Source organism: Cololabis saira, chromosome 9, assembly GCF_033807715.1.
Source record: "Cololabis saira isolate AMF1-May2022 chromosome 9, fColSai1.1, whole genome shotgun sequence".
Taxonomy (NCBI): domain Eukaryota; kingdom Metazoa; phylum Chordata; class Actinopteri; order Beloniformes; family Belonidae; genus Cololabis; species Cololabis saira.
The window spans coordinates 37,589,436-37,616,700 of NC_084595.1; the positions used below are offsets into that span (position 1 = coordinate 37,589,436).

Genomic DNA, 27,265 nt, shown 5'->3' on the forward strand with positions numbered 1-27,265 from the left:
TCCTCATATCAGCCTGAGCAGTAGGACCCAGAGCAGCCGCATGGACATGATCTGCTGATTCATGTTTATCTCCTGCAGCCAATTTTCCTCTTCACCACACACAGCATGTCCCTGCTGCTCGGATATTACAATGAAATACTTATAAATAACACTTACTGGTAGAGATATTCAGATATCATTTTGTACAACATACTGTCTGTGTTCATAAGTTAAACTTGCTGTAGGAAAGTAGCTTTAATGCAGATTTGTCTCTTAGTCATAATTGACATTAACATTAACCTAAACTGCAAAAACTCATTTCCAAGAAGGTAAAAACACCTTGTTTCAAGAAGACTATTTGTTTTATTTGTGAATGTTTTGCTAGGTTTAAGAATTCTAGTCAAGAAAAGCCCATTAGCAAAGATATTTTCTTTTACTTACAAATAAGTCAATTTTGACTAGGTTTTTTAGAATATTAGGCTTTTTTCTGGAGGGGCTTTTTTGCAGTGTAGGAAATTCTATCAAAATGTGTTATTTGCATTTCTGAATCTGAAAAGTGTTTTTTTTTTTAAGATTGACACACTTTCCAGAAGGTTTGCATGACACATCAATGACACGCTTTTGTCAAAATGAGATACAAAAACACCTTCTCCCTCCACATTTTTACCACTCTAGTTATAGCTGCTGGTTTAAGGGGGGGGGCTCAGTCATTTGACTTATATTCCAGAGGCAGGACCTTTATCCACTTCCAGATACAGCAAAGACACCAGGGCGTGAGTTTGGATGTGGATGAAGCTAGTGAGGCTGGATTATTCCACTTTGATCTGAATCTTTGATGTTACTATTCCCTGCAGGTCTGGATGGCTCCCTGAGTGAAAACGATTTCATAACTAGGCCACTCCAGACCCGTCACGGGACTCTTTTTGAAGAATTTTGAAGGTGGTTTTGATGGGATGTGTTGCTCGAAACTAGCATTTCAAATCTGTGTCTTATGAAGCACATACGTTTCACATTGCAGTTCATTGTTTGATTTAATGTTGCACGTGAAACCAATAAATGTATAAATGTTGTAAATGCACAAATGTTGTAAATGCACAACATATTCATGCATCAGCCTTGTATTGAGCTCCAATGATAAACATACTGCCTGATGAGTTTAATAAAACTTATCAGGCAAACACCTCTCCACAACCTCACTGCACAACAAAGCATATGGTTAGACTTCCCATACAGCGAAAAAAAAACAAAAAAATGATTTGTTAATATTTGTTGTCTGTTATTTTAAGAGAATTATTTTGTTGGAATTTATCCAAAATGTGTTAGAGATTCAGCACCTCTAAAATTAGGAGCTACTGAGGTACTTTCTATGCTGGCTGGCATACTGTATTTTGTGAATACGTAGCTAGTGTGTAAGAAGTGTTTGTGTGTGTGTGTGTGTGTGTGTGTGTGTGTGTGTGTGTGTGTGTGTGTGTACGCTCATAACTTGACAGCAGCCTTTATCAGTGAGCAGCAGCTGTTGAGATCATGCAATTCTTCATCTTGTCCAGTCTGAGAGCAACTGTAAGAAGCAGAGTCATCTCCAGAGACACGCAGAGCCGAAGGTAAACGACTCCCCACATCAATCTTTGATCATTAGATCTTTGTGTCTTCTCCTTCTTATTGAGGTTAAAATATTACCGGTACCTTAAATATGAACAATGATGCAACATATATGAGGTCGTAGATGGTAGGTGTCTTTCTTTCTTTTTTCTTTCTTTTTACTTGCATGTTAATACCATATTGTTTTGTAATTCATGTATACAGTATTAGAACATTTATTAGCTGTTAATGAGTTGTTAGATTTTTTTGTTAATACACCATTTAACAGATACGTTTATTGGTGAGTAATCACTTTGAAATTTGAAAGTATGATATTAGGTCATGACATCATACTTAAGGCAGGACTCATGTTGGCCCATGGCATTAATTTATATTTTTGAAAATGTTTCAGCCAAACAGCTTATTTGAAATTAACATTTTAAAAGATGGACAACACTAATAAAACCAAATTTCAAAATTAGAAATAAGAATTAAATAACACGAACAGTGCACAGGAAACACTTTCATGACAGGACTTTAATTATAATAGAGGACCAAGAAAAAGAAAAAAAACCCAGAGAATTAAATACAAGTTTTTTCAAAGAGACGTGTTTTGAGCTGGAAATTGTTCCACATGGGAGGAATTTGAAGCTTTCTTAAAGTTCAAGTCCTGGAAATTTAGCACAAATGAACTGCCATTCTGAACTGTTGTGGTTTGATGAGGAACAACTAGATCTCTACGATGTACTCTTAAGGATTTGTAAGCCATAATAACAATTTTAATTTCTCCTTTTAATATGACATTAGGGAGGAATAAAGAAAAACCAGAGAAATTTGATTTTTCTTGCTGTATTGTGGCTGCTTTGTTTTGTATCAAATAAAAGGCTTTTCAAGAAATGATTTGAATTTCCAGCTAAAATGGCAATAAGATAGTTCAATCTAGATGTGATAAATGCATAGGGAAGCTTGTCAGAGTGGTTGCAGAAAAAAAAACATTTCTGATTTCAGTAACATTGCACAGTTGAACAAAGGCTTTGTATGAAACCAGTTGAATATCAAAATAAATACACAAAGCCTGGTCAGAATTGATTCCTCACAGTAGCACTCGAGGCCAAAGTAATGCCATCCAAAATAAATACGTTTCTTTATATGGGGAATATGCTTGAGGGGCAAAATAAATTGTTTTATTCTGTCTTTGTTTGTTTTTTCCTTCATTTAGTTGTAAAAAATTAGAGGCCATCCAAGCCTTACTGCTTCTACGACAGTAACTCAGTTTCATTTACAGTAGGAATAGAGCTGGGTGTCTAAAAGAGGAAATGAAAGCCATGTTTCCTGGTGATATAACACAAAGGAAACAAGTATAAAGAAAACAGAATTGGTCCAATTAAAGAACCCTGTGGAACTCCGTGACTAGCTGTGGTATGTAAAGAGGATATATTCTGAAAATCCTCTTTGGAGATCAAGAAAGCTATTTTCTTGTCTTCTTACATGTAAATATATATATCTTTATTTGAACTCGAAAATCATTGAGGGCGAGCCCTCATTTACAATGACGTCGAGCATGCAAAAGTAAAAACAAAAAAAAAACAAAGACAAAAACAGAACAACAAAAGAGCATTCAATTAAACAAATATGAAGTTACAATTAATAAATAATGTAAAAATAAAATCAATTAAAACAGATACAAACAGTGCTTAAAAGATTTAAGATCAGGGATTTAAAATGACCAAAAGATACTAGTGAATTAATTTTTAGAGTGCTTTGTAAATAGTTTAAATAGTTTAATTCATCTGATGAATGCAAATTAAACCAGTCCGGAGCAGTACCTTTGATCCTGATTGAATATGATGTACATAACAAATCAATAATATACAGGACTGTCTCAGAAAATTAGAATATTGTGATTTTCTGTAATGCAATTACAAAAACAAAAATATCATACATTCTGCATTCATTACAAATCAACTGAAATATTGCAAGCCTTTTATTATTTTAATATTGCTGATCATGGTTTACAGCTTAAGAAAACTTAGAATATTCTGGGTGAATCTTAATCTTAAACTGTAAGCCATAACTGCAAAATTTCAGTTGATTTGTAATGAATCCAGAATGTATGACATTTTAGTTTTTTTAATTGCATTACAGAAAATAAAGAACTTTATCACAATATTCTAATTTCCTGAGACAGTCCTGTACACTCTGAGATGACCTCTGCTTGCACAGCCACATACAGTTCTTCACCTTCTCTCCCTGCAGTGGGAACCACGACCATGCCTCTGCTCCTGAGTCTGCTCATCTTGCTTGGAGGTCAAAGCTCGTCAGCCTGCCCCCACCTATGCTCTTGCCAAGGCAGTCAGGTGGATTGCAGCCGCAGGTCTCTCACCTCTTCCTCCCTGCCCACGAGTTTCCCGTCAGGAACTACCGAGCTCCATCTCCACCATAACCACCTGACCACCCTTCCCAATGGGTTCCTGGACGACCTGACCTCCCTACGCTCCGTCTCCCTTCACGATAACCCCTGGATTTGTGACTGTGGCGTTCTCTACCTGCGGGCCTGGCTGCGACGTCAGCCCAGCAACCACCCATCACACTTGGGGGTGAACTGCAGCTCCCCTCCCAGCCTGAGAGGACGGCTGGTGGTGTATCTAACTGAGGAGGAGGTACTGGAGTCCTGCCAGTACTGGTATTGTAACCTGGCCATTGCCTCTTTGGTGTGTCTGTTTGTATTTGTGGCGGTCCAAGTGTTTTTGCTGGTGGCGCTCATTGTTTTCCTGAGGAGGTTTGAGAGGCTGTCCAGGGAGGCGAGACGAACGACAGAGGAGAGCTTTACGGCTGGGGAGAATCAGAGGGAAAACGAGTTTGAGCATCTAAAGGACAGCACATTATGAGAGGGAGCTGTGATGTGTGGACGGCTGAGTTTCATGTCCACACTCCCAAGAACATGTCACAAACTGAGACTATAACCTTCATTTTCATATGTATTGAAACAAAATACAAACGATGTCAATCATCAACGTGACACTGACTACAATGAATACATACAGTGAATGCATTTGCAGTTTAATTAGGAAAATGCACCCCATTAGTCATCATAGACCACGACAAATAAAAAAAGATTAAAATCAGCCTGACAAAGGGCCTAACCTTACACTTATTCATACCAGAGGGTTATAGTTCCTATAGCACAACACTTGCCAGGATTATCATTATGGTTTCATTGCATGGTTAATATTGTTATAGTAGGAGGGGACCCGGGTGGGATGGCTGGGTTGGCGTCCCCGTCCCGATGCAGATGACTCCGTAGGGTGGCGTTCCCTCTCTGGTCCTTCTGTGCTACTCCTTTTTTTTTAACTCTACATTTTAATTATTATGATGTTGTGCGTATGTGGGGTTTGTGTGTGGGGTGATGTGGGTGTTGGGCCCTGCTTTAAGTTTTTAAATTGTACAATTGTTAAACATGTAATGCACTTTGTGCTACATATAATGTATGAAAAGTGCTTTATAAATAAAGTTTGATAGATTGATAGATTGATTGATTGATTGAATGACAGTAATCCCACAAGTCTGACTGTTGAACAATTCCACCAAAACATGTAGTGGATGGGACAATTTATACTTTCATTTCTATCTGGATTACAAACTATGTAAAGTGCTATATATGTATCCCTGGTGCTTTCATGATGCGATTTTTCCAACATATCGGGAAATGTCGATACTGATTTATCTTTGTACAATTCAATTCTTTTTACTTGTTCGCAACAGACTTATATACACTTTATACCACATGTTTGTGCAATCATATTTGGCAGAAAACTGGAAAAGCTGTTACTGTTTGGAGCAGTTCTGAATAATTTTGCTCCTGTGGTTTAATCAAGATTACTGAGTCGGTCATTTAGACCTTAATTCAACCGAAATCAGCATAAATGAAGACAGTCACACACACAACCTGTTTTTTATGGTGATAACGGTATGTACAGTAGGTATTGGTTTTGTTGAGAGAGAAGAGTTTAATAAACAATTGAACTGATCTGATCTGTTTGTGTCACAGTTTCATTGATCACTACATTGCAATGACTTTGAATGAAATAAGTTTGATGTTAAAAAAAAAGGAAAGGCTTAGTTGTACTGAAGCTACTTTTGTCATTTTATTGTAGGTTAACTTTTCTCTGTAGCTTCAGCGTAGTAGCTGTATGTATGTATGTATGTATGTATGTATGTATGTATGTATGTATGTATGTATGTATGTATGTATGTATGTATGTATGTATGTATGTATGTATGTATGCTTTTCTTCTTCTTATCATTATTTGATTTCATATCTACAATATACACAAATACTTTCAACATTTAATACATATATTCACGTAAAAGCATGAAAAAGTAATTTACCTATGTTTAAATAGTTTCATATATGTTTTTTAACTACCGGTACATGTTGATCTTTGATGTAGGCTACTTGCCCTTCTGTTTCACAAATAATTCTCTCATGAATTAATAAAATAATTCATATGAAGCCCCTTTTTCTTAAAGTTTATCATAAATGTAAGCTAACACTATGTAGTTCATTTTGTGTCCATTTGGTGAAATATCTTGGTCTTTAAAACCTTTTTTGAATACTGAATACCTTGAAGTATTGAATTTCTGAAGCGGAACTCTTCATAAAAACCATTTTGCCGCGGCGGACAGTTTTAACTGATGGACGGTAGTATGTTTACACTTGAGGCTCGTGCAACTGTTTAAAAAGGCAAGTGTAAAATCTTAAATGTTGTTCTCTTATGCATCGTAATTAAAAGGTTAGTGAGTTAGATATTCATAAACGCGTTCAAGTGAAAACGGTTGTGATAAGGTTAGTTCGTTTGACGTTGAGCTTCATGGTTCTGTCTGACTAAAAGTCGTTTCTGATTTCAAATGTTTATACATATTTAATTATATTTTAATAATAAAATCTAGGTTCAGAATGGGGAAACTAAGGAAGAAACACAACTGGAAAGGAAGACAGCAAAGCGACCCTCAAGAATCAGCGACTGAAGTGAAGTCAGAAATTGTGATAGAACTACAAGGTACAGTGTTATTTTTATGTTCTTGTTTTGTTTTATTCTGGTTCGGATTAATCCTCAGAATAATCGTTAAATTATTGTTTAGTAACAGAAATCCCGACTCATCTGTGTGTTTGTTGATACCAGATGGAGCCAAACTGAAAGGTGTGGATGAGAGCAACGCTCTGGTGCTTCCAGCCAGCAGAGCGACCAAGAAGAAGAAGGATTCTCTGCAGACTGTCAGCAGGAAAAGACCTCTGACTAAAAAGCAGAGGAAGGAGCTGCAGAAGGTCCTGGAGCGCAAGGAAAAGAAAGCTCAGGTGAGACTGTTTGAAGGTGCAGATCTGGAAAAAATCTGTGCAACCTTTCATATCACAGCCACTAAACAAGGGAAGCTGAAAAGAAAATTAAAGATTTGATACCTTCACTTTGTTTCTTACAAAGTAAGAAAAATTCCCTCTCCGTAGATCTAGCATTGAGTAACCTTACGTTCACGGACTTGTAGAGCTTTGTTCTGTTAATACAGCATGTTTGTGTGTCTGTTCCCAGGGTGGTTTCATACCAGATTCGATATGAAGGCAACGTGACAAGCGACACAAAGATCAAGTTCATGACAGACGGTGTCCTGCTGAAGGAGATTCAGAAGGTTTGTTTTTTACTGAGTCATTGGATGACGAGCTGTGGCCTGCTCTTTTTTTTCAGTGCAGATGTTAGAAAAAACATCTGACTTTTCTCCATCCCTTTTGAGAGACAAAACCACAGAAATACTCAGACCGAGTCTCGGTGTAGACCAATCACGTAAAAGGACCTCCTCTTTCTAGGATATTGTTAATTTTTCAGAGGAAAAATACTTGCATGAAAAACAGTTATGGCAACATCATTAATGTCTTCAGAAAATGAATGAAGTGAAATGAAAATTACAAATATTCATGTTTCTCCAGTTTATTGCTATTTCTGTTTGTGTTGCAGGATTTTCTTCTTCAGAAATACACTGTAATAATTATAGATGAAGCACATGAAAGGAGCGTCTACACAGACATCCTCATGGGGTTATTGTCCCGCATCGTCCCCCTTAGAAACAAGGTATAAAAACTTCCTTTTTTCTTTCTTTCTGTTTCTCGTGTGCAGTGTTTTATTCCCACAAGCATCTAAGTGTTTTTTTTTTTTTTAAACCTGCTATTTTATATTTGTTCGATCCCTGCAGAAACAGATGCCTATGAAGCTGCTGATAATGTCAGCTACTCTGAGGGTGGAGGACTTCACAGAAAACCAGAAGCTGTTTCGGACGCCTCCGCCCGTCATCACAGTGAATGCTCGTCAGTTCCCAGTCACCATCCATTTCAACAAACGCACCCCACTGGAGGATTACGCCGGAGAAGTCTTTCACAAGATCTGCAAAATCCACCGGATGTTGCCCGCAGGTACGTTTCTGCTCTGATGTACAAAACTAAGGTTCTCAGTCTAAATCTCCAGAAAGATGGATATTATACTTTTAGTATAAATGGCTTTAACTGTGAACTAGACAGCTATTAATAGAGAGTACTCTACAATGAATGACTTGAAGTTCAGCTTTCACACAAACATGTTGGTGTCCTCCAGGTGGTATCCTGGTGTTTCTGACTGGTTTCCCTCCCCTTACCCCCCTAGGCTGCACTTGTAAATAAGAAATTTGTTCTTAAATTGCTTGCCTGGTTAAATAAAGGTTAAATAAAAATAATTGGTCAGGCCGAGGTTCACGGTCTCTGCAGAAGACTCAGAAAAGCTTTCCCCTTCAGGAAGGGTGATGCGACTGGTGCGTGGTCTGCCTCCTCACACAGACCTATATCTCCAACTGAACTGATTTTTTTTTTAATACTTATAACTGTTCATAATGGTTTAAAATCACAATATTTTATCAAAATTTGGATTTATTTTTGCATATTTTTAAGTGTCATATACATTTCAAGGTTGGACCAAAGGTTGGGTTCAGCCAACTAACCTTTATAAAATCTTCAGTTTTATAGCATAGAGAGTAATCATATTGCCAACTCATCCCCAGTGTAAGTAGCGAAACGTGAATTAGAAGGACAGTTTAAAAATGATCAGGACCTTCGGGCAGAAAACCAATCAGAAGACACTGTGTGAATATTCATGAGGTTTTGCTAATACACAACCTGCCGTGCCTCTGTGTCGATACACAGATTATATTATCGTTCACAAGATTCACAAAACTGTGAATAGTTCTTATAATATATAAATGATGCAGAAATATCGAAATAGCAGTATTAAAACAAAAATTTTGTATTCTATTTAGAATATTATGAAGGAAATGCGCTTTATGTGCAAGATAGTCGAGGTATGGTGTGTACATTACTGTGTTACAGCAAAAAGAAACAGTTACTGTGATGTCAAAAAAGAAGAAAAATCCAAGGCACTCTTCTGCAAATATAAAAAGCCTTTATTTAAATTGGCTATTTCATGTAGAAAAGATTAAAAAATGGGTTACAGGCCATGCATTATGGCCACAGCCTTCCTCAGGGTGTAACACTCAATGCATTGATTCTCCTTTAATGGGATGATTGAAAACACCTGGGCAGGTGGGAGGACAAAACAAGAGAAAGAACATATAGAGACGATAGTTCTGGGCAGGGCTGAGAAAGTCCACTGTGAACTAGCGTGTTGCTTGCAGGTGTTCAGGTGAAAGTAAAACGCTCGGCTTTGGTATTCTGAGAAGCTGATGAGGTGTTCTGGTCTTCATTCAACCCATTGAAGGAAGGAGTGATACCATCAGCTTTTAATTTTCCTGACCATCTTTGCAAAGTTAGTGTAATGACAGTTTCTTACATAATCATAATAGTATAGAATGATTGCGCTTACTTGTTACCTGGTGCAGCTGAGAAAACAAAATCGGTTCACACTTACCTGAGGAAACACTTAACTGAAATAGCTGAAGGAATAGCAATGGAAATAATATCAGTATACACCTACCTGACATACTTACTTGGTAAAGCTGAGAAATTTCATGATTGTATTTAAAAAACTAACAAAAGCGTGACTAAAGTATCTCTTGTATGAATTTAAGGTGGATGGAACAACAGTGTTTTCTGCCGGTTCAAGGTCTGCTGCGGCGCATCTCCAGGAACAACAAGCAACATCCGATTACAGGATGACACTATTTCTCTGTCAGCTGTGAACATGTGAACATGTCATCCGTGGTACCAGTCGAAGACTGAAATTTCATCCTCTCCACTAGCTTTGGGCGACTAACAGAGAATGTATTGGTTTTCATTGCAGGTTTTGTTGTTAGGAAGGTCATGAGGCAGCTTTCATGTGATGTATGTCCTAACAGTTTGGTGTGAGAGACTGCAACAGCATCGTTCTGAAAGCTACCACCTACTGACCTTGAAAAACAACGGAGCTCTGATTCCAAGCACAGGCACAATCAAGGTGATGTTTTTGATCCTCACCACCATATTGTTGAAACTCAAGATGGCATTCACTTCAGCCGCATGTCATGTTGATTGTGACCAGTTTTCAAACATTGATAAAAGGGTCAGTTTGTAAGCCATCTTTAATTTGATTGGAATTTCCCTGGGGATCAATAAAGTATCTATGACCAAACTTTATATATATGTATACCGGTATATGTATATGTATGTATCTGTATATCTATATAATAAAATAAGTTAATTCAAAAACAAGTACACATTTTTTGCAATACTTCCGTACTGCTTATTCCCTCATCTAATTGAACCAGCTGGAAATTGTATATAAATCAGGAAATTCAGAGAAAAAATCCTTATTCTTAAGAATTCAACACATAAAAATAAAGCTCAATCAAAGGCTTTTTATTTTCTTAAATCTTACCATGTGTGCAGACTGATGAATAGCCACACTTCACTGCACCTTCTTAAATCCCATGGTCTCAGTAGGAAGGTACTTATTACCTCCATTGCCTTTTCTTTTTGGCCTCATTTTTGTGAAATTAATAATGACATGGTGGAAAAAGTAAGAGAAACAAAGGGTTTAAAAGATGGGATACTAACTTCATCAGGACTGCACATTTCAGTATTTTTTTATTTATTTTTTTTACATTGCGTCATAATTCACACCAGTTTTGAAACTTCAAAACGTGTTTTCCACGGTGCAAATATTTCCGTCACGTATGCAGCATACTTATCCTTGCTCGTACTGCATCCTGTAGATAGAAATCTAGTTCCTTCAGCATTTATCACAATCTTCGCAGCGAGTTCCTCTTCTACTCTTCCATGCACTTACAACAGAACCAACAGACTTAAAAACAATTATTTCGGTGTGTAAGTGTCTGAAGCAACAAAGACTGTGCCGTGATACAAACTAAAAGCTACAATTTCCAACCAAACAAACGTTGATGAATATAGAAATTTCACCTAAACACAACACATAAACTAGTTGCATTATTTAATTCAGCAGCCCTTATTTGATACCATTTACAGTTTTTCTTACTCTTGAAATACTGACAATACGTGACCCAAACACTTCTGGTTTGATCTGTGACAGAATATTTATGTCTTCTCTGAAATATAACCATATATGACAGTGCATGATTCCTGCTGACAGACAGATATCTCAAAGTTGGAACTTATCTCACTAAATATGCTTTCATGTGGCTTCAGAATCTCGTCCGCGGTGCTTAAGTAGCTTTTGTTTGCGATGCACATCATTTGCTGCTGCGCCGGTCTGTCCCAAAGCAGCGTGTCTGACTGTGGACGGTAGTCTGCTTGGACTGGCTCGCAGGATGGTGACACAGATAAAGCACAAGGCTCAGTTCCAGGAGAGCACAGCATTTTGAGCTCAGGATCTCCCTTTAAGTTTGTTTGATTGAGCAGAGGTTTGACATTTAAGATCTCAATGTCACAGCAGATGCACTCCTCCACACGCTGAGATTGCGTCCACTGATCAGTCTGTGCAAACGTACAGAGACTATAGGTCAAATGTAACAAACAGAAAAAAAAATGCGAAAACTAACTAGTTTAAACAACAAAACATATGTCTATGTAATAAATATGTACAGCATATGAAATGTTTTTGTTTTGTTCTAACTGTTGTAATACATTTTTTCCCCTGTTTTTTTGTGTTTGTTCTTTTCAAATGTATAGTGGACATGCTGCTACAATTAAATGTATAGAGCTGTGCCTGTGACTGTCTGCCCTTTTTTTTTTTTTTAAAGTTAGCATAAAATTAATAAAAAATTGTTAACAAAAAAAACATGTCTAAATGATAAAAGAACAAATACTGTGAATTTTTATATCTTCCTCATCTTTCTGTTTGTCTTTTGAAAAGTATTTTGTATTATTCATTTAAAAGAAATCATTTAAAAAAAATTCGGTCTATGTTTTAAGATTAAGATTAATTTCCCATTTCTTAATGCTCCACATAAAAACAACATTGTCCCTTGCAAAACTGATAAAAACAAAGTGTGTCAATAAAAATAATTCAATACAAATAAGATCAGCTAAAAGCACTAAAATGAGATAAAAAACAATACTAAAAATATATGCATACCTAATTCTATATATAATTCAGATAAATACCTTGATTCGGGACTGTTCAGATTCAACATGTTTCAAATTTGTTTAATGTGCATAATTTAAAATATGATAAAAAAAGATATGAAAAACAGCACACTCTTTTTCAACCAAAAAAGATTTAATGAAATGTCCATGAATACAGAAAAAAGGGGAATTTAACTTGCCAAATTGTAAAATAATAAAGCCTCCAATTTGTTTCATTGATGTAAGGAGTTCGGTTGACTTTGTGGCCCAGAAGCAAACCACTGTGACCTTTCTCTGTAAATAGACAATGATCCCAGAAATATTGAAGCCCTTATTTGGTAAAGACACCGATTATCAAAATGGTTCCTGGTTGGCCTGAACCTTTTTAATGTCTTGCAGGTTTCTCTACACAAGAAACACCAGCTCACAGAGACTTATCTCATGTTTTCATTTTTACTTTTTTCCATTTCATGACTTTCATTTGCATCATTAATTATTGAAGATCTTCAGCGATTTAATTGTGCTCTTCGAATTTATGTTTGTTCACACTTGTATCTTTTTTTTGCTCTTCTGCAACTCTCGTCTTTGCCAACATGAGAAATAAGCTGGAAACAACTTTTTTTTTTTAATTTTTCAGTTAGAAAATCTATTTAAGACATTAACAATGAAAACTAAGCATCAATGTGTCATATATATTTTTGAATTTTGTTTGACAAACATTTACTTTATATTTCTTTATTTACTACGGTATATGAAAGACTTCCACGGATGTTCAGTAACTTTAGAAACTTACTCCGTACTTAAGAATGGTATTTGTGGTAAATAACTCTTAAAATGATCACATGATGGTTGTTTCCTGCCAGTGCATGCTTGGACTGTTTTGATGTTTTGTTCATACCTCGTACAGGAAGCTCTCAAACTCAGGAGTTTTAATGTTCATACCAGCTGGATAAATAAATATCTCCTTCAGTGCAGTCTTCAGCCTGACGGAAACACACAAACTACAGATCAACGTCATTGCTGAATTAATGCTCTTGTGTAGATTTAAAAATGAAATGGCTCACCTTTTTAGTTGGGTCCATAGGAAAATGCTGCAGACCAGCAGAAGGAAGAAGGTACTCAGGCCCTTTGCCAGGTGGGAGGAGTCTATAGCAGGAAACAGGATTAGGAGTTTCACGCTGCAAACAAGTTAAGTTCAAGTATGTAAAAGATAGTGTGTTTTTGGTCTTGAACAGAATATTAAGAAGCTCACAGTCAGTTCTGGTCTTGATGGTGATATTGAGGGGTATCCCGGGCCCCTCTTTAGTGAGAGCACTCAGAGAGCAGACATATTCTTGGTCCTGCTGTAAACCCTCTATGGTCACAGACTTCTGCCGGGGGTCTGACACAGACACGTTGACAAGCTCTAGCCAGACAGAAAATCATGCAGGAGTATTATAATGTGAGAACTGTTACTCTGAGAATTACCTTAATTACTTCAAACATAGGATTGTTCAGAGTAGCTTTCATTAAAGGAATCTAACATAAAACAATTCAATTGTAGAAATATTAACATCAGAAGGTCGTCTCTGTGCTCACTCGCTGCTTGACTTGGAGATCCTGCTTCCTGAACTGTAACCAGGTAACCAGTGATGAAAGCTGGCTGACCGGGATCATCTTCATTGTAATGCCACTCTAGTGTCACGGATGAAGATGAACTCTGAACGGGTTCAACCAGACTGGGGGCCTGCACCGAGTCTGTGGGGATCAAGATTACATTTAGATTTACATAATTAATTAGACATAAAGCAACATAGGGAATCAATGTGGTAGCAGATTTCTCAAAATGCTTGAAAACTCAAAATGTGGTTTTAAAAGCAAAATGTTGTAACATTGATGCTGTTTGTGTGAATTAGGGTGATAAAATTGTTGTTAGTTTTTTTTTCTTTTAATTATATTAAATTAAATGTTATTTATATAGCGTCAATGACAACATAAGTTGTCTCTAGATGCTATCCAGAGACCCAGAACATGACTCCCCAGCAATTATTACATACATAAACATAACAAATAATGGCAGGTAAAAACTCTCCTAGTGGGAGAAAAACCTTGAGCCAAACAGTGGCAAGGAAAAACCTCCCTTTAGGAGGGAATAAACCTGGAGCAGGACCTGGATCATAAGGGGGGACCCTCCTGCTGGAGACCAGCTGGGCAGAGCAGGAAAAGAGAAAACAGACAGAGAGAATGAAGAACAGAGAAAGGAGAGACACAGACACAATGGTTGACTGGTGCACTACAGGGATGACTACATAAACAGATGTTTATATGTTTATATCAGACACTGAGGGGGTAAGAGGGGGCGGGGGGGACTGCAGGTCAGGATGCAGCTCCTGAAGCTCTGGCCTGCAAACATGCACAGAAGAGAAAAAGGGGGCAAACCAGCACAACACAACAATGATGGTTATGAGATACTTATAATTAATAACTGAGGAAGGAAAGAGAAGGAGGGGTGATGGGCACCGCTCATCGGATCATGTTGGTGTCCTCCTGCAGCTTATGTAGAATGAAGCTCTGTTTAAGAGGAGCCGATCTGGTCTGGTCCTGTAGCTGCAGCTATGACTACTGGCTTTACTAAACAAATGTTTTAAATTTGGTTTTAAAGATGGAGGTGGTGACAGCCCCCTTAACCCAGATTGGAAGTTGGTTCCATAATAATGGTACCTGATAGCAGAAGACCCGTTCCCCAAATCTACATTTGGACACAAATAGCACCAAATCACGACAAATATCCCATCAAGGCACTTCAACAATACAGTTCAACTCACTCACAAATTAGTCCAATTAATACTAGGCCCATGAAATAATGATAACTATTCCTTTGCTAAGGAAACCAACAGATTGCGTCTAAACTTTTCTTCGACACAACCTCCCTTCCTGAGCAAGCAGCAGGCGACTGTGGAAAGGAAAAACTTCCCTTTACACATATGTTTGTCAAATATGTAAAAAATAAATACATATACATGTTTAGAGCAGCTCCTTAATTAGCAGTGGCACTCACTGAGCTCCCGTGAGTACCCAGTCTGTATCTCCAGCAATTTGTGTCCACTTTCTGTGCATCCATAAATGCTAAATGAGTACCTGCAGCCTGCGGTGAAATGCCCTGCAAAATAAAAGGGCATGACAATAAATACCCATGTTTAAAGAGGAAAAGGTTTTCGCAAAACATATTGGCGATGGAAAAACTCACCAGCAGGCAGGAACAAAGTGTTATTTCCCTTGGGCACCTTCACCCACTCCAGAGCACAGGGCACCGCTCTTCCCAGAAGGCACCACTCCACAGTGAAGCCACAGGTGCCAGCGCTCGGCTCAGACCACGACAGGTTGAAGCCGCCAGCCGAGCTGCTGCTCAGACGACTCTTTGTTGGGAGATTTTCTGGATGCACAGAAAGGATATTTAGTGGTTTACAGCCGCTGGAGTGGGTCAGATGATGGGTGTTAATGTTTATACAAGCAGAAAAAAAAACAAGTCAGAAAAACTACAAGAACAACAACAACTACAAGCTAAAAGTTTTGCATTTCAAACAGTGGAGTGAGGCTATGGAACAGTCTGAGTAAGGAGCTGAAACAATGTCCAACCATCTACAGGTTCAAAAGCAAATACAAAGAAGAGATTTTTGCCAAATACAGGGAAGAGGAGACATGAGGTAGTGATTGCGTGGGGATTCAGCATAATGTGTATATAAAATGGTATATATAATAATGATTATATTGTTTATGAGAAGATGTGTATGTATATGTATATGTATACAACATATATATATATATATATTTTTTTTATATACATATATATATATATATATATACACATATATATATATATATATATATATGTTGTATATGTATATTATTATTTATAATTGCTCTATAAATGGTATATCATTTATTTATAAAGCTCAGGTATAATATTTATAATGCTCAACTATATTCATATTTATAAGGCTGAGGTATAATATTGCAATGAAGTGCTGTACTATTTTATAAGGTAATAACAGGTTTATTTTTTTGATAAAGTAAAGCTTTCTGTTATATTTTTTTCTTATTTTTATTTTTCAAGCAAAACTGAAATAGAAACAAGGGGTAGGACCTCTACGTTTTTCTACTTCCTCCTACTCCTTTTCGAGCATGACGGTTTATTTCCCTTTGATTTTGTTTAAATGACTTTATATATTTTTTTTGTTTTGTGTAATTGTTTTTTATGTATGCTCGAAATAAATATTTCAATCAATCAAAACAATATTTAATGATCTGCAACACCAAAGTCCTTTTTTCCCACACATTTTTACTCTGCACTCATGTTCAAAGCTGACGGACTCGCTGCCTTCACAAGAATTGTACAAACTGCTACATTTACTCATTGCCCACTTTTTAGATAAAAACATTCAAACCCCCGAGAGCCCCAGCCGGGTCGCTCACCTGCCTGGTCCGCAGGTGGGACGGCCATGTGGGCGGCGACGGAGGAGCCGGTCTGAACAACAGCTTGGACTGTGAAGTCACACTTTCCTGGCCCGATGGAGACTTCTGCCCGCTTCTGTCCACTTTCCTTAACCTCTTTCCAGACCTTTCCTTCCTGTGACCACTGCAGTGTGTAGCCTCGGACGTTTACTGTGGCTGCTCTGCCGACGACATTCTGACCATAAACAGGGTTATTGAGGGTGGAGGAGGTTCTGGTTAATGACAGCAATCATTCTGTGAAGCCAAAGGCCAAAGAGTTTGGGTGCTGTGTTGTCCAGTTATTTGTGCTGAAATAAAGACGAGCTTACTGGTTTCCACAACAGAGTAACCCGGCGAAGGTGCGAGTTAGACAGCTGCTGTATTTGTCTCCATAAGTCCAACGTCACCTGTGGATCTGAGGAAAATTATTGGTTTAAGTCATTTCGAGCAGTAAATCATTCCTTTCCACAACCAGTACACACAAATGTGACTTTGTACTTACATGTAGTGAAATGTACTGTGGGTGTCCAGTCCCCCCAGAGCCGGCCATCAACAGAACAGCACACCCTGGTAGAGTATTTGGTGTTGGGGTTGAGATGTCCCAGTCTGACTTTGCAGAGGCTGCTCACGCTGGTGCAACGCAGCTGTTGTATAAACTTAAAGGTTGAAAAAAACTAATCTAGCATCAACAATGTTCTGGTTTTACAAACCCAAATAAGAAAAAAAGGTGGAACGATATGGAAATGAATGTAAATTATAAAAATAATGCAACAGTTATGAAATTTAGTTTGACTTCTATTTCTTTACCATCAGCATGAGCCAATCAAATGTCACATCTTTTTTTTCACGTCAACTTAATTTCATTTGTTAATTTACATCCAATTTTCAATTTTAGGCCTGTGGCACGTTCCAGAAATTTTCAGAATTTTCTGGAACGTGCCACAGGCCTGAAACTGAAGGTTTTCCAGTTTTCACTGAGGCAATTTGGTGGTAGCAAAGAAGTTAATAAGTCTTTATTAAACGTGTGACGTCAGCAGGTGGTTGTAGTGACTAGAACAACCTTCGACTTGGTACAAAGCGCTGAGTCTTTATGAAAAATGGATGGACAGAATATTTCCATTTCGTCAAAAAATGTCAGAAAATCCTTGAAATGTTTTAAAAGTATCCTCCTCAAATACATATAGAAGATATTATCACGTTTCTCCTTCTGAAATGCTTAATATCACAATAAGAACTCCTACAACACGTCAACCTTGTCCAGAGGCAGCGTCAATGTTTCTTCAGTTGGAAGCCATCTGAGATGGACCATGACTCAGCAGAAACATGTCGTCGTTGTACGAGTCAGTATTTCAGGTCTTTTACGGAAAGAAATTGAAAGTGTCTGCTGTGGACCCGAGATGAGGTTATGAAGTTGTATCGGTGTCGGCTCGTTCACGCCTCTGTGAAGGCGGGATTAATGCAAGGCTGGGGAACAAGAGAGTACGGACACTGGAATAGTCTGTCCTTCAAAGAATGTGTGGAGAAACTAAAAGTGAAGAAATGGTCATCCTGTGGTGTTGGACACCCTGAGATGTGCCTGCAGGAAGGATGGGACAAAATACCATCTTTGTCGCCAAGTTTATTGATGTCTTCAATACCAGAACCTTTTTTAAGTGTTGGAAGAAGGATTAACTGAAGTACAGTAAATATGAGTGTCGGTGCAATGTCAATATAATCCCAACTTTTTCTCATTTGGGGTTGTAATACCCCAAATACACGCTACCCCCTTACCTGTGTGACGCCTGTGTCATGTGATGTGTCCGGAGCCGTAGAAATCTGACAGAGGAAGTCAGATTGAGTCAGGTTCCCTCGTACACTCCAGGAGATGTTGACATCGGTCACACCAGGGGTCACTCTGTCCCACTCCAACACAGGACGCACTGACGGCACAGAGGAGAAAAACATACCTGTTAAAGCTCGTCTATGAGCGGCTACACACCTATGGTTCACACAAACACAAAGATAACACCAGCTACAGTGTTTTGAGAGACTGAGTGCGTCTTCAGAGAGCCTAGAATATACATACAGTGGGGAGAACAAGTATTTGATACACTGCCGATTTTGCAGGTTTTCCCACTTGCAAAGCATGTAGAAGTCTGTAATTTTTATCATAGGTACTCTTCAACTGTGAGTGATGGAATCTAAAAAAAAAATCCAGAAAATCACATTTTTAAATAATTAATTTGCATTTTATTGCATGACATAAGTATTTGATCACCTGTCAACCAGTAAGACTTCCGGTTCTCACAGACCTGTTAGTTCTTCTTTAAGAAGCCCTCCTGTTCTCCACTCATTACCTGTATTAACTGCACCTGTTTGAACTCGTTACCTGTATAAAAGACACCTGTCCACACACTCAATCAAACAAACTCCAACCTATCCACAATGGCCAAGACCAGAGAGCTGTGTAAGGACATCAGGGATAAAATTGTAGACCTGCACAAGGCTGGGATGGGCTACAGGACAATAGGCAAGCAGCTTGGTGAGAAGGCAACAATTGTTGGCGCAATTATTAGAAAATGGAAGAAGTTCAAGATGACGGTCAATCTCCCTCGGTCTGGGGCTCCATGCAAAATCTCACCTGGTGGTGCATCAATGATCATGAGGAAGGTGAGGGATCAGCCCAGAACTACACGGCAGGACCTGGTCAATGACCTGAAGAGAGCTGGGACCACAGTCTCAAAGAAAACCATTAGTAACACACTACGCCGTCATGGATTAAAATCCTGCAGCGCACGCAAGGTCCCCCTGCTCAAGCCAGTGCATGTCAAGGCCCGTCTGAAGTTTGCCAATGACCATCTGGATGATCCAGAGGACGAATGGGAGAAGGTCATGTGGTCTGATGAGACTAAAATAGAGCTTTTTGGTCTGAACTGCATTCGCCGTGTTTGGAGGAAGAAGAAGGATGAGTACAACCCCAAGAACACCATCCCAACCGTGAAGCATGGAGGTGGAAACATCATTCTTTGGGGATGCTTTTCTGCAAAGGGGACAGGACGACTGCACCGTATTGAGGGGAGGATGGATGGGGCCATGTATTGCGAGATCTTGGCCAACAACTTTCTTCCCTCAGTAAGAGCATTGAAGATGGGTCGTGGCTGGGTCTTCCAGCATGACAACGACCCGAAACACAGCCAGGGCAACTAAGGAGTGGCTCCGTAAGAAGCATTTCAAGGTCCTGGAGTGGCCTAGCCAGTCTCCGGACCTGAACCCAATAGAACATCTTTGGAGGGAGCTGAAAGTCCGTATGGCCCAGCGACAGCCCCGAAACCTGAAGGATCTGGAGAAGATCTATATGGAGGAGTGGGCCAAAATCCCTGCTGCAGTGTGTGCAAACCTTGTCAAGAACTACAGGAAACGTCTGATCTCTGTAATTGCAAACAAAGGTTTCTGTACCAAATATTAAGTTCTGTTTTTCTGATGTATCAAATACTTATGTCATGCAATAAAATGCAAATTAATTACTTAAAAATCATACAATGTGATTTTCTGGATTTTTTTTTTTAAGATTCCATCACTCACAGTTGAAGAGTACATAATTACATATGATAAAAATTACAGACTTCTACATGCTTTTCAAGTGGGAAAACCTGCAAAATCGGCAGTGTATCAAATACTTTCAGTCACTTTTAGAAATAGAAATAAGGGACGCCCCGATTTCAGCAGCGCAGGCGCCAAAAAAGGGACATCCCCAAAACTTCTAAAATGCATAGAAATGTATTCATTTTATATGAAAAAACTAAACGCTTTATTTAAAGTTTAAAGTGCTTTAATAGCATTGAACTTGCATGACTGCACAGACAGACAACTATACTAGCAACTGAAGTATCCTCCTATGTTATGTATGTCCACATCAGTCAAGATGTATAATATACATACAGGTGAAGAATATGGTGTAAAAGTTGATTTATTTCAATAATTCAACTTAAAAGGTGAAACTAATACATCTATATTACATAGTCTCATTACAGGCAAAGCAAGATATGTTAAGGCTTTATTTGTTATAATTTTGATGATTGAATTATTTATTGATTTAATAATATATTCAAATTTTTGGAGATTTTTTATTTGGGGTTTTCATAAACTATGAGCCATAATCACCAAAATTATAACAAATAAAGGCTTGAAATATCTCACTTTGCATGTAGTGGGAAATAATACGTTTCACCTTAAATTGAATTTACTACGAATGAAGTTTTGCAATATATTAAAATTTTTCCGACCTTCACCTGTATATTATGACATCAATAAATAAGAGCATAATATATGTCTGTAATGTTTGAATACAGAACGCAACTTTTAATGATCAATTACGGAAATATTCCGTATTTCATGGGACGGGTGGCAACCCTAGTCTTAACGCTTAACACAACTGATGGTACAGAGAGCAACATATACACCAAGAATCCCCTGTTTAGTTTGGATGTGCGAGTAGCTCCTGACCTCTCTCTGAGATGTTAAAGCTGTAGCTCTCCTTCTCCTCTCCCAGCTCATCTCTCACCACCACACTGATATAGTATTCTTGCAGATGGGGGACAACCGGGAAAGAACAGGACGACGGCTTGCACTCGATGGGAGCTCGGTCAGTGTTTCTGCACGTTCAATAACATTAAAAAAACAGGAACGGAAAAAGACTTTAGACACAACCCAACTGTCCATAATGAACCATCTGTGGCACAATATCCTCTGCTTGGCGGTGTTTCTGAGTATTTCCTGAGTGTAATCTTCAAGTTGTCATGTAAAGATAAGCATCTGGGGAGGCCAATGTTCAGATGTTGATCTAACTATAACAATTCTTATCATTAAAATCCTGTAAGAGAGTGACACAACCCACAAGTGCAAGAGCAAAACATATGTGTGTTGAAGCAAAAGCACAATTTTCTTGTAGCACAATTTATTGGACAAGCATATGCTAAAAACAATGCAGTCGCTTCCAGGGATAACTGCTATGATTGCATCTTTATTCATTTCTTTTTTTGCACCATGTGTCGCATGTATTTACGTGAAGTGGAGAGTGTGTGTTCGCTTGTTGTGATCATGCGGGTCTTTCTCTCTTCCCGAGTCCCAGGTGCAGGTAACAGTCGTCATATCGGAGGTCACACAGCTGAGGTTTCTGGGCTTCTGAGGAGGGACTGCAGCACACAGACACACAGATCGTCATCACATGCTGAAGGTTTCCCACGAAAATAAAAAGAGTATGAAAATGTCAGACTCACAGCTGACAGGGTACCAGGTCGATCTGGGATTTCCTGCTGCTTCAACGCAAGTAACTAACAATCGTTTAAACCTTCCAGTTGGGATTGTAAGGTTGTGTACGGTGATGGCCTTGACTCTGGGTCCAACGCTTATAACAGGGTAGTGCTTGTTCCTAAAGGTGATGCCTCTGATGGAGACGCCTGCAGGAGGAACACAGCAGAACGTGGCAGTGGAGCCCTCCCGCAGCAGCCGCTTGAAGGGAAACATCTCAATCTGGTCCTTTGCCTTGATTCCTTAAAAAAAGAAAAAGAAAAACTGTCATGGAAGGTTGTAGTAGGACCCAGATGCAGGAGAGCAGGAGGCAGGAGTTCCCAAAAACTGTGATTTATTTACTCAAACAAAACCAAAAACATTGCTGAGCAGGATCCAAAAACCAGAATGTGAACATGAATCCAAAACTATGAAAAAACCTGACGTGGAAAACATGGAGGGATGAAACCGTACGGACCAGCAGGGAGCATGGGGAAAGACAAGACCAGATATACACAAGGGTTACACTGCAAAAACTCAAAATCTTAACAAGAATATTTTTCTTATTTCTAGTTAAAATGTCTCATTTTTAGTCAAAAACTCTCATTACACTTAAAACAAGAGTCATTACCAGAAAAATAACTTGTTATTTGACAATTTTCACCTGTTTCAAGTTAATTTTCACTTAAAATAAGTAGAAAAAATCTGCCAATGGAACAAGTTTTTTTTGCTTGTAATGAGAAGATAAATCTTGTTCCATTGGCAGATTTTTTTCTACTTATTTCAAGTGAAAGTCTACTTGAAACAGGTGAAAATGGTCAAATAAGTTATTTTTCTGGTAATGGGTCTTGTTTTAAGTGTAATGAGATTTTCTGACTAAAAATGAGACATTTTAACTAGAAATAATAACAAGACACAGGTGCATATGATCAGGGCAGAAGGGAAACGGAAAGGTCAAACAAGAACTCAAACACAAAGACATGGGTATCAAAATAAAGCAGGAAATGTCAAACCCTGACAAAAACAGCTGATAAAGGACAGCTTTACATACAAGGAGGGATGCTGTATGAAATGTACCTCAGAAATCTCATAAAATAAGAAATAATCTGGGGAAGCATTGAAAGAAATGTGCACATTTCCACATGCAGGGTGTGCATGAGAGACATGTAATGCAACAGTTGTTTACAGAGACTGCACAGATACTGTTGAGAAACACTGATGTCAAGATTAGTCCTCACAGCGCAGGGGTGGCTTGAGTCTGGAGGACCCAGGTTCTAGACCGAAGATTCCAACCAAAATATACCACCTTGGGCCATGAGGAGGCCCTTAACCCTAACTGCTCCCCGGGCCCCAGAATAAAGGCAGCCCACTGCTACTAGTCTAACTAGTGATGGGTTAAAAGCAGAGGACACATTTCAGTGTGTTTCCATGTATACTGACAAATAAAGTGATACATTATAGAGTTACTATTATAAAGCCATTATTTCTCCATTATATTATTTTATATTTCACCCAGTGGGCTGCAAGGGTCAGGGATCCAAATAGGGTTAGGGATTAACTATGGCTGACTAAACAGTGCTTAAAGATTGAAAGTTACCCACTTAAAAGTGAAACCTGTATCTGTACAGATTTCACTGTACAGACATCTGTACAGAACATGTTTTCAAAACATTTTGATTTGGTTTTAGTGTTGCAGGATGACAAAGATGAGGGAAGCATCTCACCATGGTTGGTCATCCAGCTGCTCCAAGGACTTGGGGAAGATTGGTTGCAGAAATTTCGTATCCTGACAAAGTGATCAACACACTCCAGGGGCAGGCCGGAGACCCATGTCCAGGAGTGTTCAGCTGAATCTTCATCAGTCACGCTCACATTTGTCTAGATTAACAAAAAAAAGTGATATATCACACACTCTGTTAAAACTAAATCATCTTTAACCAGCATGAAATTCAGACAATAAATACTCACACTAGACTTGTAGTTCTCAAGACCGGTCTTGAGACCGAATTTTTGTAGTCTTTGGTCTTGGTCTTGTCTCGGACTCAGATAATTGAGATGCAATTGCACACCAAGGTGACAGGATCTTGTGATCACCAGTTGTTCCTCTTGTTAATGTACAGTTTTGTAAACTATTTGTGTTTTGCATTTGATTTCATGCATGTTTTGGTGCATCTGCATGTATGTCTGTATTTAATTACAGTTTTGTGGTCATAATGGCCTTGTTTTAATAAATATATGGCATCATTGGCGTTTGAATAATATTTGCATATTGTTGTGATTTAAAGGAGCCGTCTGTAAGAAATGTCCAAAACTGGTACTGCAGTCACTTTCCAAATATTGTTGAGCGGCGTGTACCCTCCCCCTCCTCCCCCCGACCAGAGGTTGCCAGGTAGGCTGCAGAATGCAGCAGGAACGTAGGCTGCCATGGCTGCCATAATTAGAGCCGAGCTGGCAACCCGGATGCCGAAACAATACTGACTTGGTGATTGGGAGATAGGTGGAGGGTGGAGCTTCAGAAACAATACTGACTTGGTGATTGGGAGATAGGTGGAGGGTGGAGCTTCAGAAACAATACTGACTTGGTGATTGGGAGATAGGTGGAGGGTGGAGCTTCAGAAACAATACTGACTTGGTGATTGGGAGATAGGTGGAGGGTGGAGCTTCAGGCCAAAACAAAAAAATGACAACATAAACATCAGTTGAGGGCTGCAACTCCTCTTTTTAAACTGGAATATCCTGGCTTGAGTGCTGTTGTCAGTGACATAAGTATTTGAAATGAACATGATTTTTAAATGTCTGTTGACATATCGGGGTCATTTTATGATTCGTTTTATTATTGCTCTTACATACAGCTCCTTTAAGCACTATGCCATTTCAGTGATACTGATATACAGTGTAATTTAGCTACTATAATTATGAATTATGCAGGTTCAAGTCAATAATTGTGTGTATATTTAATATTTAAAATTCAAGTTTCATCTACAAATTAAGTTTAATTTAAATCAGTAACATTTAGTATTCATTAGACTTTTCTGAGGTGGAGGGGGGTGTTGGAGGCTGGTTATTCTGATAGATGACTTTGGGACTAGTTAGTAGTCGTGTCAATCAAAAGCACTGAAGTCAATCCTCCAATAGTGTAGAAATAGCGGTAGTGCAGTCGCCACACAAATCTGATCTCAGCTGATTGATGAAAACATTTAGTGAGTTCAACATAAGACATCCACTGTCTCTGTTTTATTGTGCTGCAGTTGGATACAAGTCATATGGAAACTAAAGGCTTATTTATGGTTCCGCGTTACACCAACGCAGAGCCTACGGCGTACGCTCTGCGTCGATTTAACGCAGAACCATAATTCAGGCTTAAGCAGCTGAACCAGGATGGTGCTGATGTTCCGCAACTCACACTGACTACAAGCAGTACTCGAGTTGTAAAAGAAAATCAGGGGGGATGGTGGATTTTATCATATGGGGACATATAATTTGTGCTGATTACAAATAATATATTACAAATAATAGCACTGACCAAAACACCTGCAGAAATACTGCAGGAATGACATAGCAGCAGTTAAATGCAGCCTTCTGTAAGCTTTAAATATCCACTGGGCTTACATCAAATACATCAAAACACAACAATAAAAAACAGTTTTCTGAACTTATCAATATGACTCTGTCCTTCACAGGATAAGTAAAATGGATCACTGCAAAAACTTAAAATCTTAACAAGAATATTTGTCTTATTTCTAGTTAAAATGTCTCATTTTAGTAAAAAAAAATCTCATTACACTTAAAACAAGACTCAAAAAGCAACAATTCTCACCTGTTTCAAGTAGATTTTCACTTGAAATAAGTAGAAAAATCTGCCAGTGGAACAAGATTTTTTTGCTTGTAATGAGAAGATAAATGTTGTCCCACTGGCAGATTTTTCTACTTATTTCAAGTGAAAATTTACTTGAAACAGGTGAAAATTGTCAAATAAGTTATTTTTCTGGTGATGACTCTAAATGTTGAAATAGCAGTAATACCACATTCATTGATGAAATGACATAAGGGATGGAAAGGGGGGATGGCAGTTTTACTGGGGGGATGATTTTGACCGTTTTTATTTCAGGATGCCATCCCCCCTCAACTCCAGTACTGGGTCACACTCACACTGTAAATGACGTTTTGCTCCTGGGCTCGGCTGACCTGGACCTCGTACACGTCCCTCCCTCCGCGGGAGCGCCGCCACATCACAACAAGGCTCTGCGAGCCATCGACGGGTTTCAAACCAACGACGGCCGGTGTCGGCGGCAGGGAACCTGGCACACAATTAAGGCTGATTTATGGTCCGCGTTACACCAACGCAGGCCTACGGCGTAGGGTCCGCAGCAGAGCGCACCGTACGACGTACTGTAGGCTATGCCGTCGATTTCACGCGGAACCATAAATCAGGCTTTACAATCACAACTTGCCAGTGGCGTCAATTCAGTCGAAGCTAAGGTATGGCAAGGTTTTGAGTCACAGAACTTCACTATATCAATCAACACGTCCATCAAATACTCATCACAGAAGTCTGCTATGGAGCTTATCTGTGTGGTCAAGAAAATTTGAACTTTTTCAAATGCAGTCTTGCTCACTGCAAAAACTCAAATATCTTACCAGGAATATTTGTCTTATTTCTAGTTAAAATGTCTCATTTTTAGCCCAAAAATCTTTTTACACTTAAAACAAGAGTCATTACCAGAAAAATAACTTATTTGACCATTTTCACCTGTTTCAAGTAAATTTTCACTTGAAATAAGTAGAAAAATCTGCCAGTGGGACAAGATTTATCTTCTCTTTACAAGCAAAAAAATCTTGTTCCACTGGCAGATTTTTCCACTTATTTTAAGTGAAAGTCTACTTGAAACAGGTGAAAATGGTTGTTTTTGAGTCTTGTCCTAAATGTAATGAGATTTTTTTTTTTACAAAAATTAGACATTTTAACTAGAAATAAGACAAACATTCTTAAGATTTTGAGTTTTTACAGTGTAAAAATAACTAGTGAAATCGATCATGTTGTTCTGATTTGCATTTGTAGTTATTCTATATGTATTGAGTAATAGAATAATCAATACAAATAGACAGAGTAATTCCATAAATGTATTTAAAAAACAAACATTTACATTTTCCCTTGAAGCCAAGGTGTGGCGGCTGCCGTACCTTGCCATACCCAATTGACGCCCCTGCAACTTGCTCAAATCTGCAGGAAGCTGCTTTGAAAATAGCTCGAAAAAAAAAATCCAACTTACTATCGTCAAGGCCGCCGTGCTGTTCACAAAACACGAGACTCAGTCCAAGCAGGTAAATGCAAAGCATCCCAGCAGCACTCATCATCCTCTCATGTGAGAGAGATCAGACTCCGGCCAGTGACTCTGCAGCCACTGGAGATAAACTGGAGATAAA

At 38.6% G+C, this 27,265-nt stretch overlaps 3 protein-coding genes across 4 annotated transcripts; 2 read left to right on the top strand and 1 right to left on the bottom strand.

The window, feature by feature from the left end:
- The first annotated feature begins 1,413 nt into the window (after positions 1–1,413).
- gp1bb (glycoprotein Ib platelet subunit beta) lies at positions 1,414–5,723 on the top strand. 2 transcript variants are annotated; one of them, XM_061729484.1, is made up of 2 exons: positions 1,414–1,580; positions 3,814–5,723. In XM_061729484.1, the coding sequence occupies exon 2, from the start codon at positions 3,828–3,830 to the stop codon at positions 4,443–4,445; it is 618 nt and encodes a 205-aa protein (XP_061585468.1). In that variant the 5' UTR covers positions 1,414–1,580; positions 3,814–3,827; the 3' UTR covers positions 4,446–5,723. The 2 variants fall into 2 exon arrangements, with proteins under 2 accessions (XP_061585468.1, XP_061585469.1); XM_061729485.1 differs by having other exon boundaries at positions 1,574–1,705.
- Positions 5,724–6,306: 583 nt separating this feature from the next.
- Positions 6,307–11,781, top strand: LOC133450679 (probable ATP-dependent RNA helicase DHX37). Its single transcript, XM_061729486.1, has 7 exons — positions 6,307–6,403; positions 6,508–6,617; positions 6,741–6,913; positions 7,143–7,239; positions 7,563–7,676; positions 7,798–8,014; positions 9,655–11,781. The coding sequence occupies exons 4-7, from the start codon at positions 7,204–7,206 to the stop codon at positions 9,771–9,773; spliced, it is 486 nt and encodes a 161-aa protein (XP_061585470.1). The 5' UTR covers positions 6,307–6,403; positions 6,508–6,617; positions 6,741–6,913; positions 7,143–7,203; the 3' UTR covers positions 9,774–11,781.
- Positions 10,667–27,214, bottom strand: osmr (oncostatin M receptor). Its single transcript, XM_061729483.1, has 17 exons — positions 27,112–27,214; positions 25,991–26,139; positions 23,566–23,719; positions 21,832–22,104; positions 21,618–21,747; positions 21,059–21,207; positions 18,347–18,495; positions 17,079–17,220; positions 16,906–16,991; positions 16,559–16,772; positions 15,333–15,518; positions 15,144–15,245; positions 13,685–13,843; positions 13,359–13,511; positions 13,171–13,252; positions 13,005–13,089; positions 10,667–11,515 (listed from the first exon to the last, which is right to left on the bottom strand). The coding sequence occupies exons 1-17, from the start codon at positions 27,194–27,196 to the stop codon at positions 11,117–11,119; spliced, it is 2,697 nt and encodes an 898-aa protein (XP_061585467.1). The 5' UTR covers positions 27,197–27,214; the 3' UTR covers positions 10,667–11,116.
- Between the last annotated feature and the right edge of the window lie 51 nt (positions 27,215–27,265).

What these genes read in the sequence shown, in the direction of transcription:
- LOC133450679 (XM_061729486.1), top strand. Translation starts at nt 7,204, where the DNA reads ATGACAGACGGTGTCCTGCTGAAGGAGATTCAGAAG. An exon ending in TGCTGAAGGAGATTCAGAAG is followed by an intron (nt 7,240 to 7,562) that starts GTTTGTTTTTTA and finishes TTTGTGTTGCAG; the next exon opens with GATTTTCTTCTTCAGAAATA. An exon ending in CCACCGGATGTTGCCCGCAG is followed by an intron (nt 8,015 to 9,654) that starts GTACGTTTCTGC and finishes TATGAATTTAAG; the next exon opens with GTGGATGGAACAACAGTGTT.
- osmr (XM_061729483.1), bottom strand. Translation starts at nt 27,196, where the DNA reads ATGATGAGTGCTGCTGGGATGCTTTGCATTTACCTGCTTGGACTGAGT. An exon ending in GACCTGGTACCCTGTCAGCT is followed by an intron (nt 21,748 to 21,831) that starts GTGAGTCTGACA and finishes TGTGTGCTGCAG; the next exon opens with TCCCTCCTCAGAAGCCCAGA. An exon ending in CCCACCTGCGGACCAGGCAG is followed by an intron (nt 15,519 to 16,558) that starts GTGAGCGACCCG and finishes CTGTGCATCCAG; the next exon opens with AAAATCTCCCAACAAAGAGT.
- gp1bb (XM_061729484.1), top strand. Translation starts at nt 3,828, where the DNA reads ATGCCTCTGCTCCTGAGTCTGCTCATCTTGCTTGGAGGTCAAAGCTCG.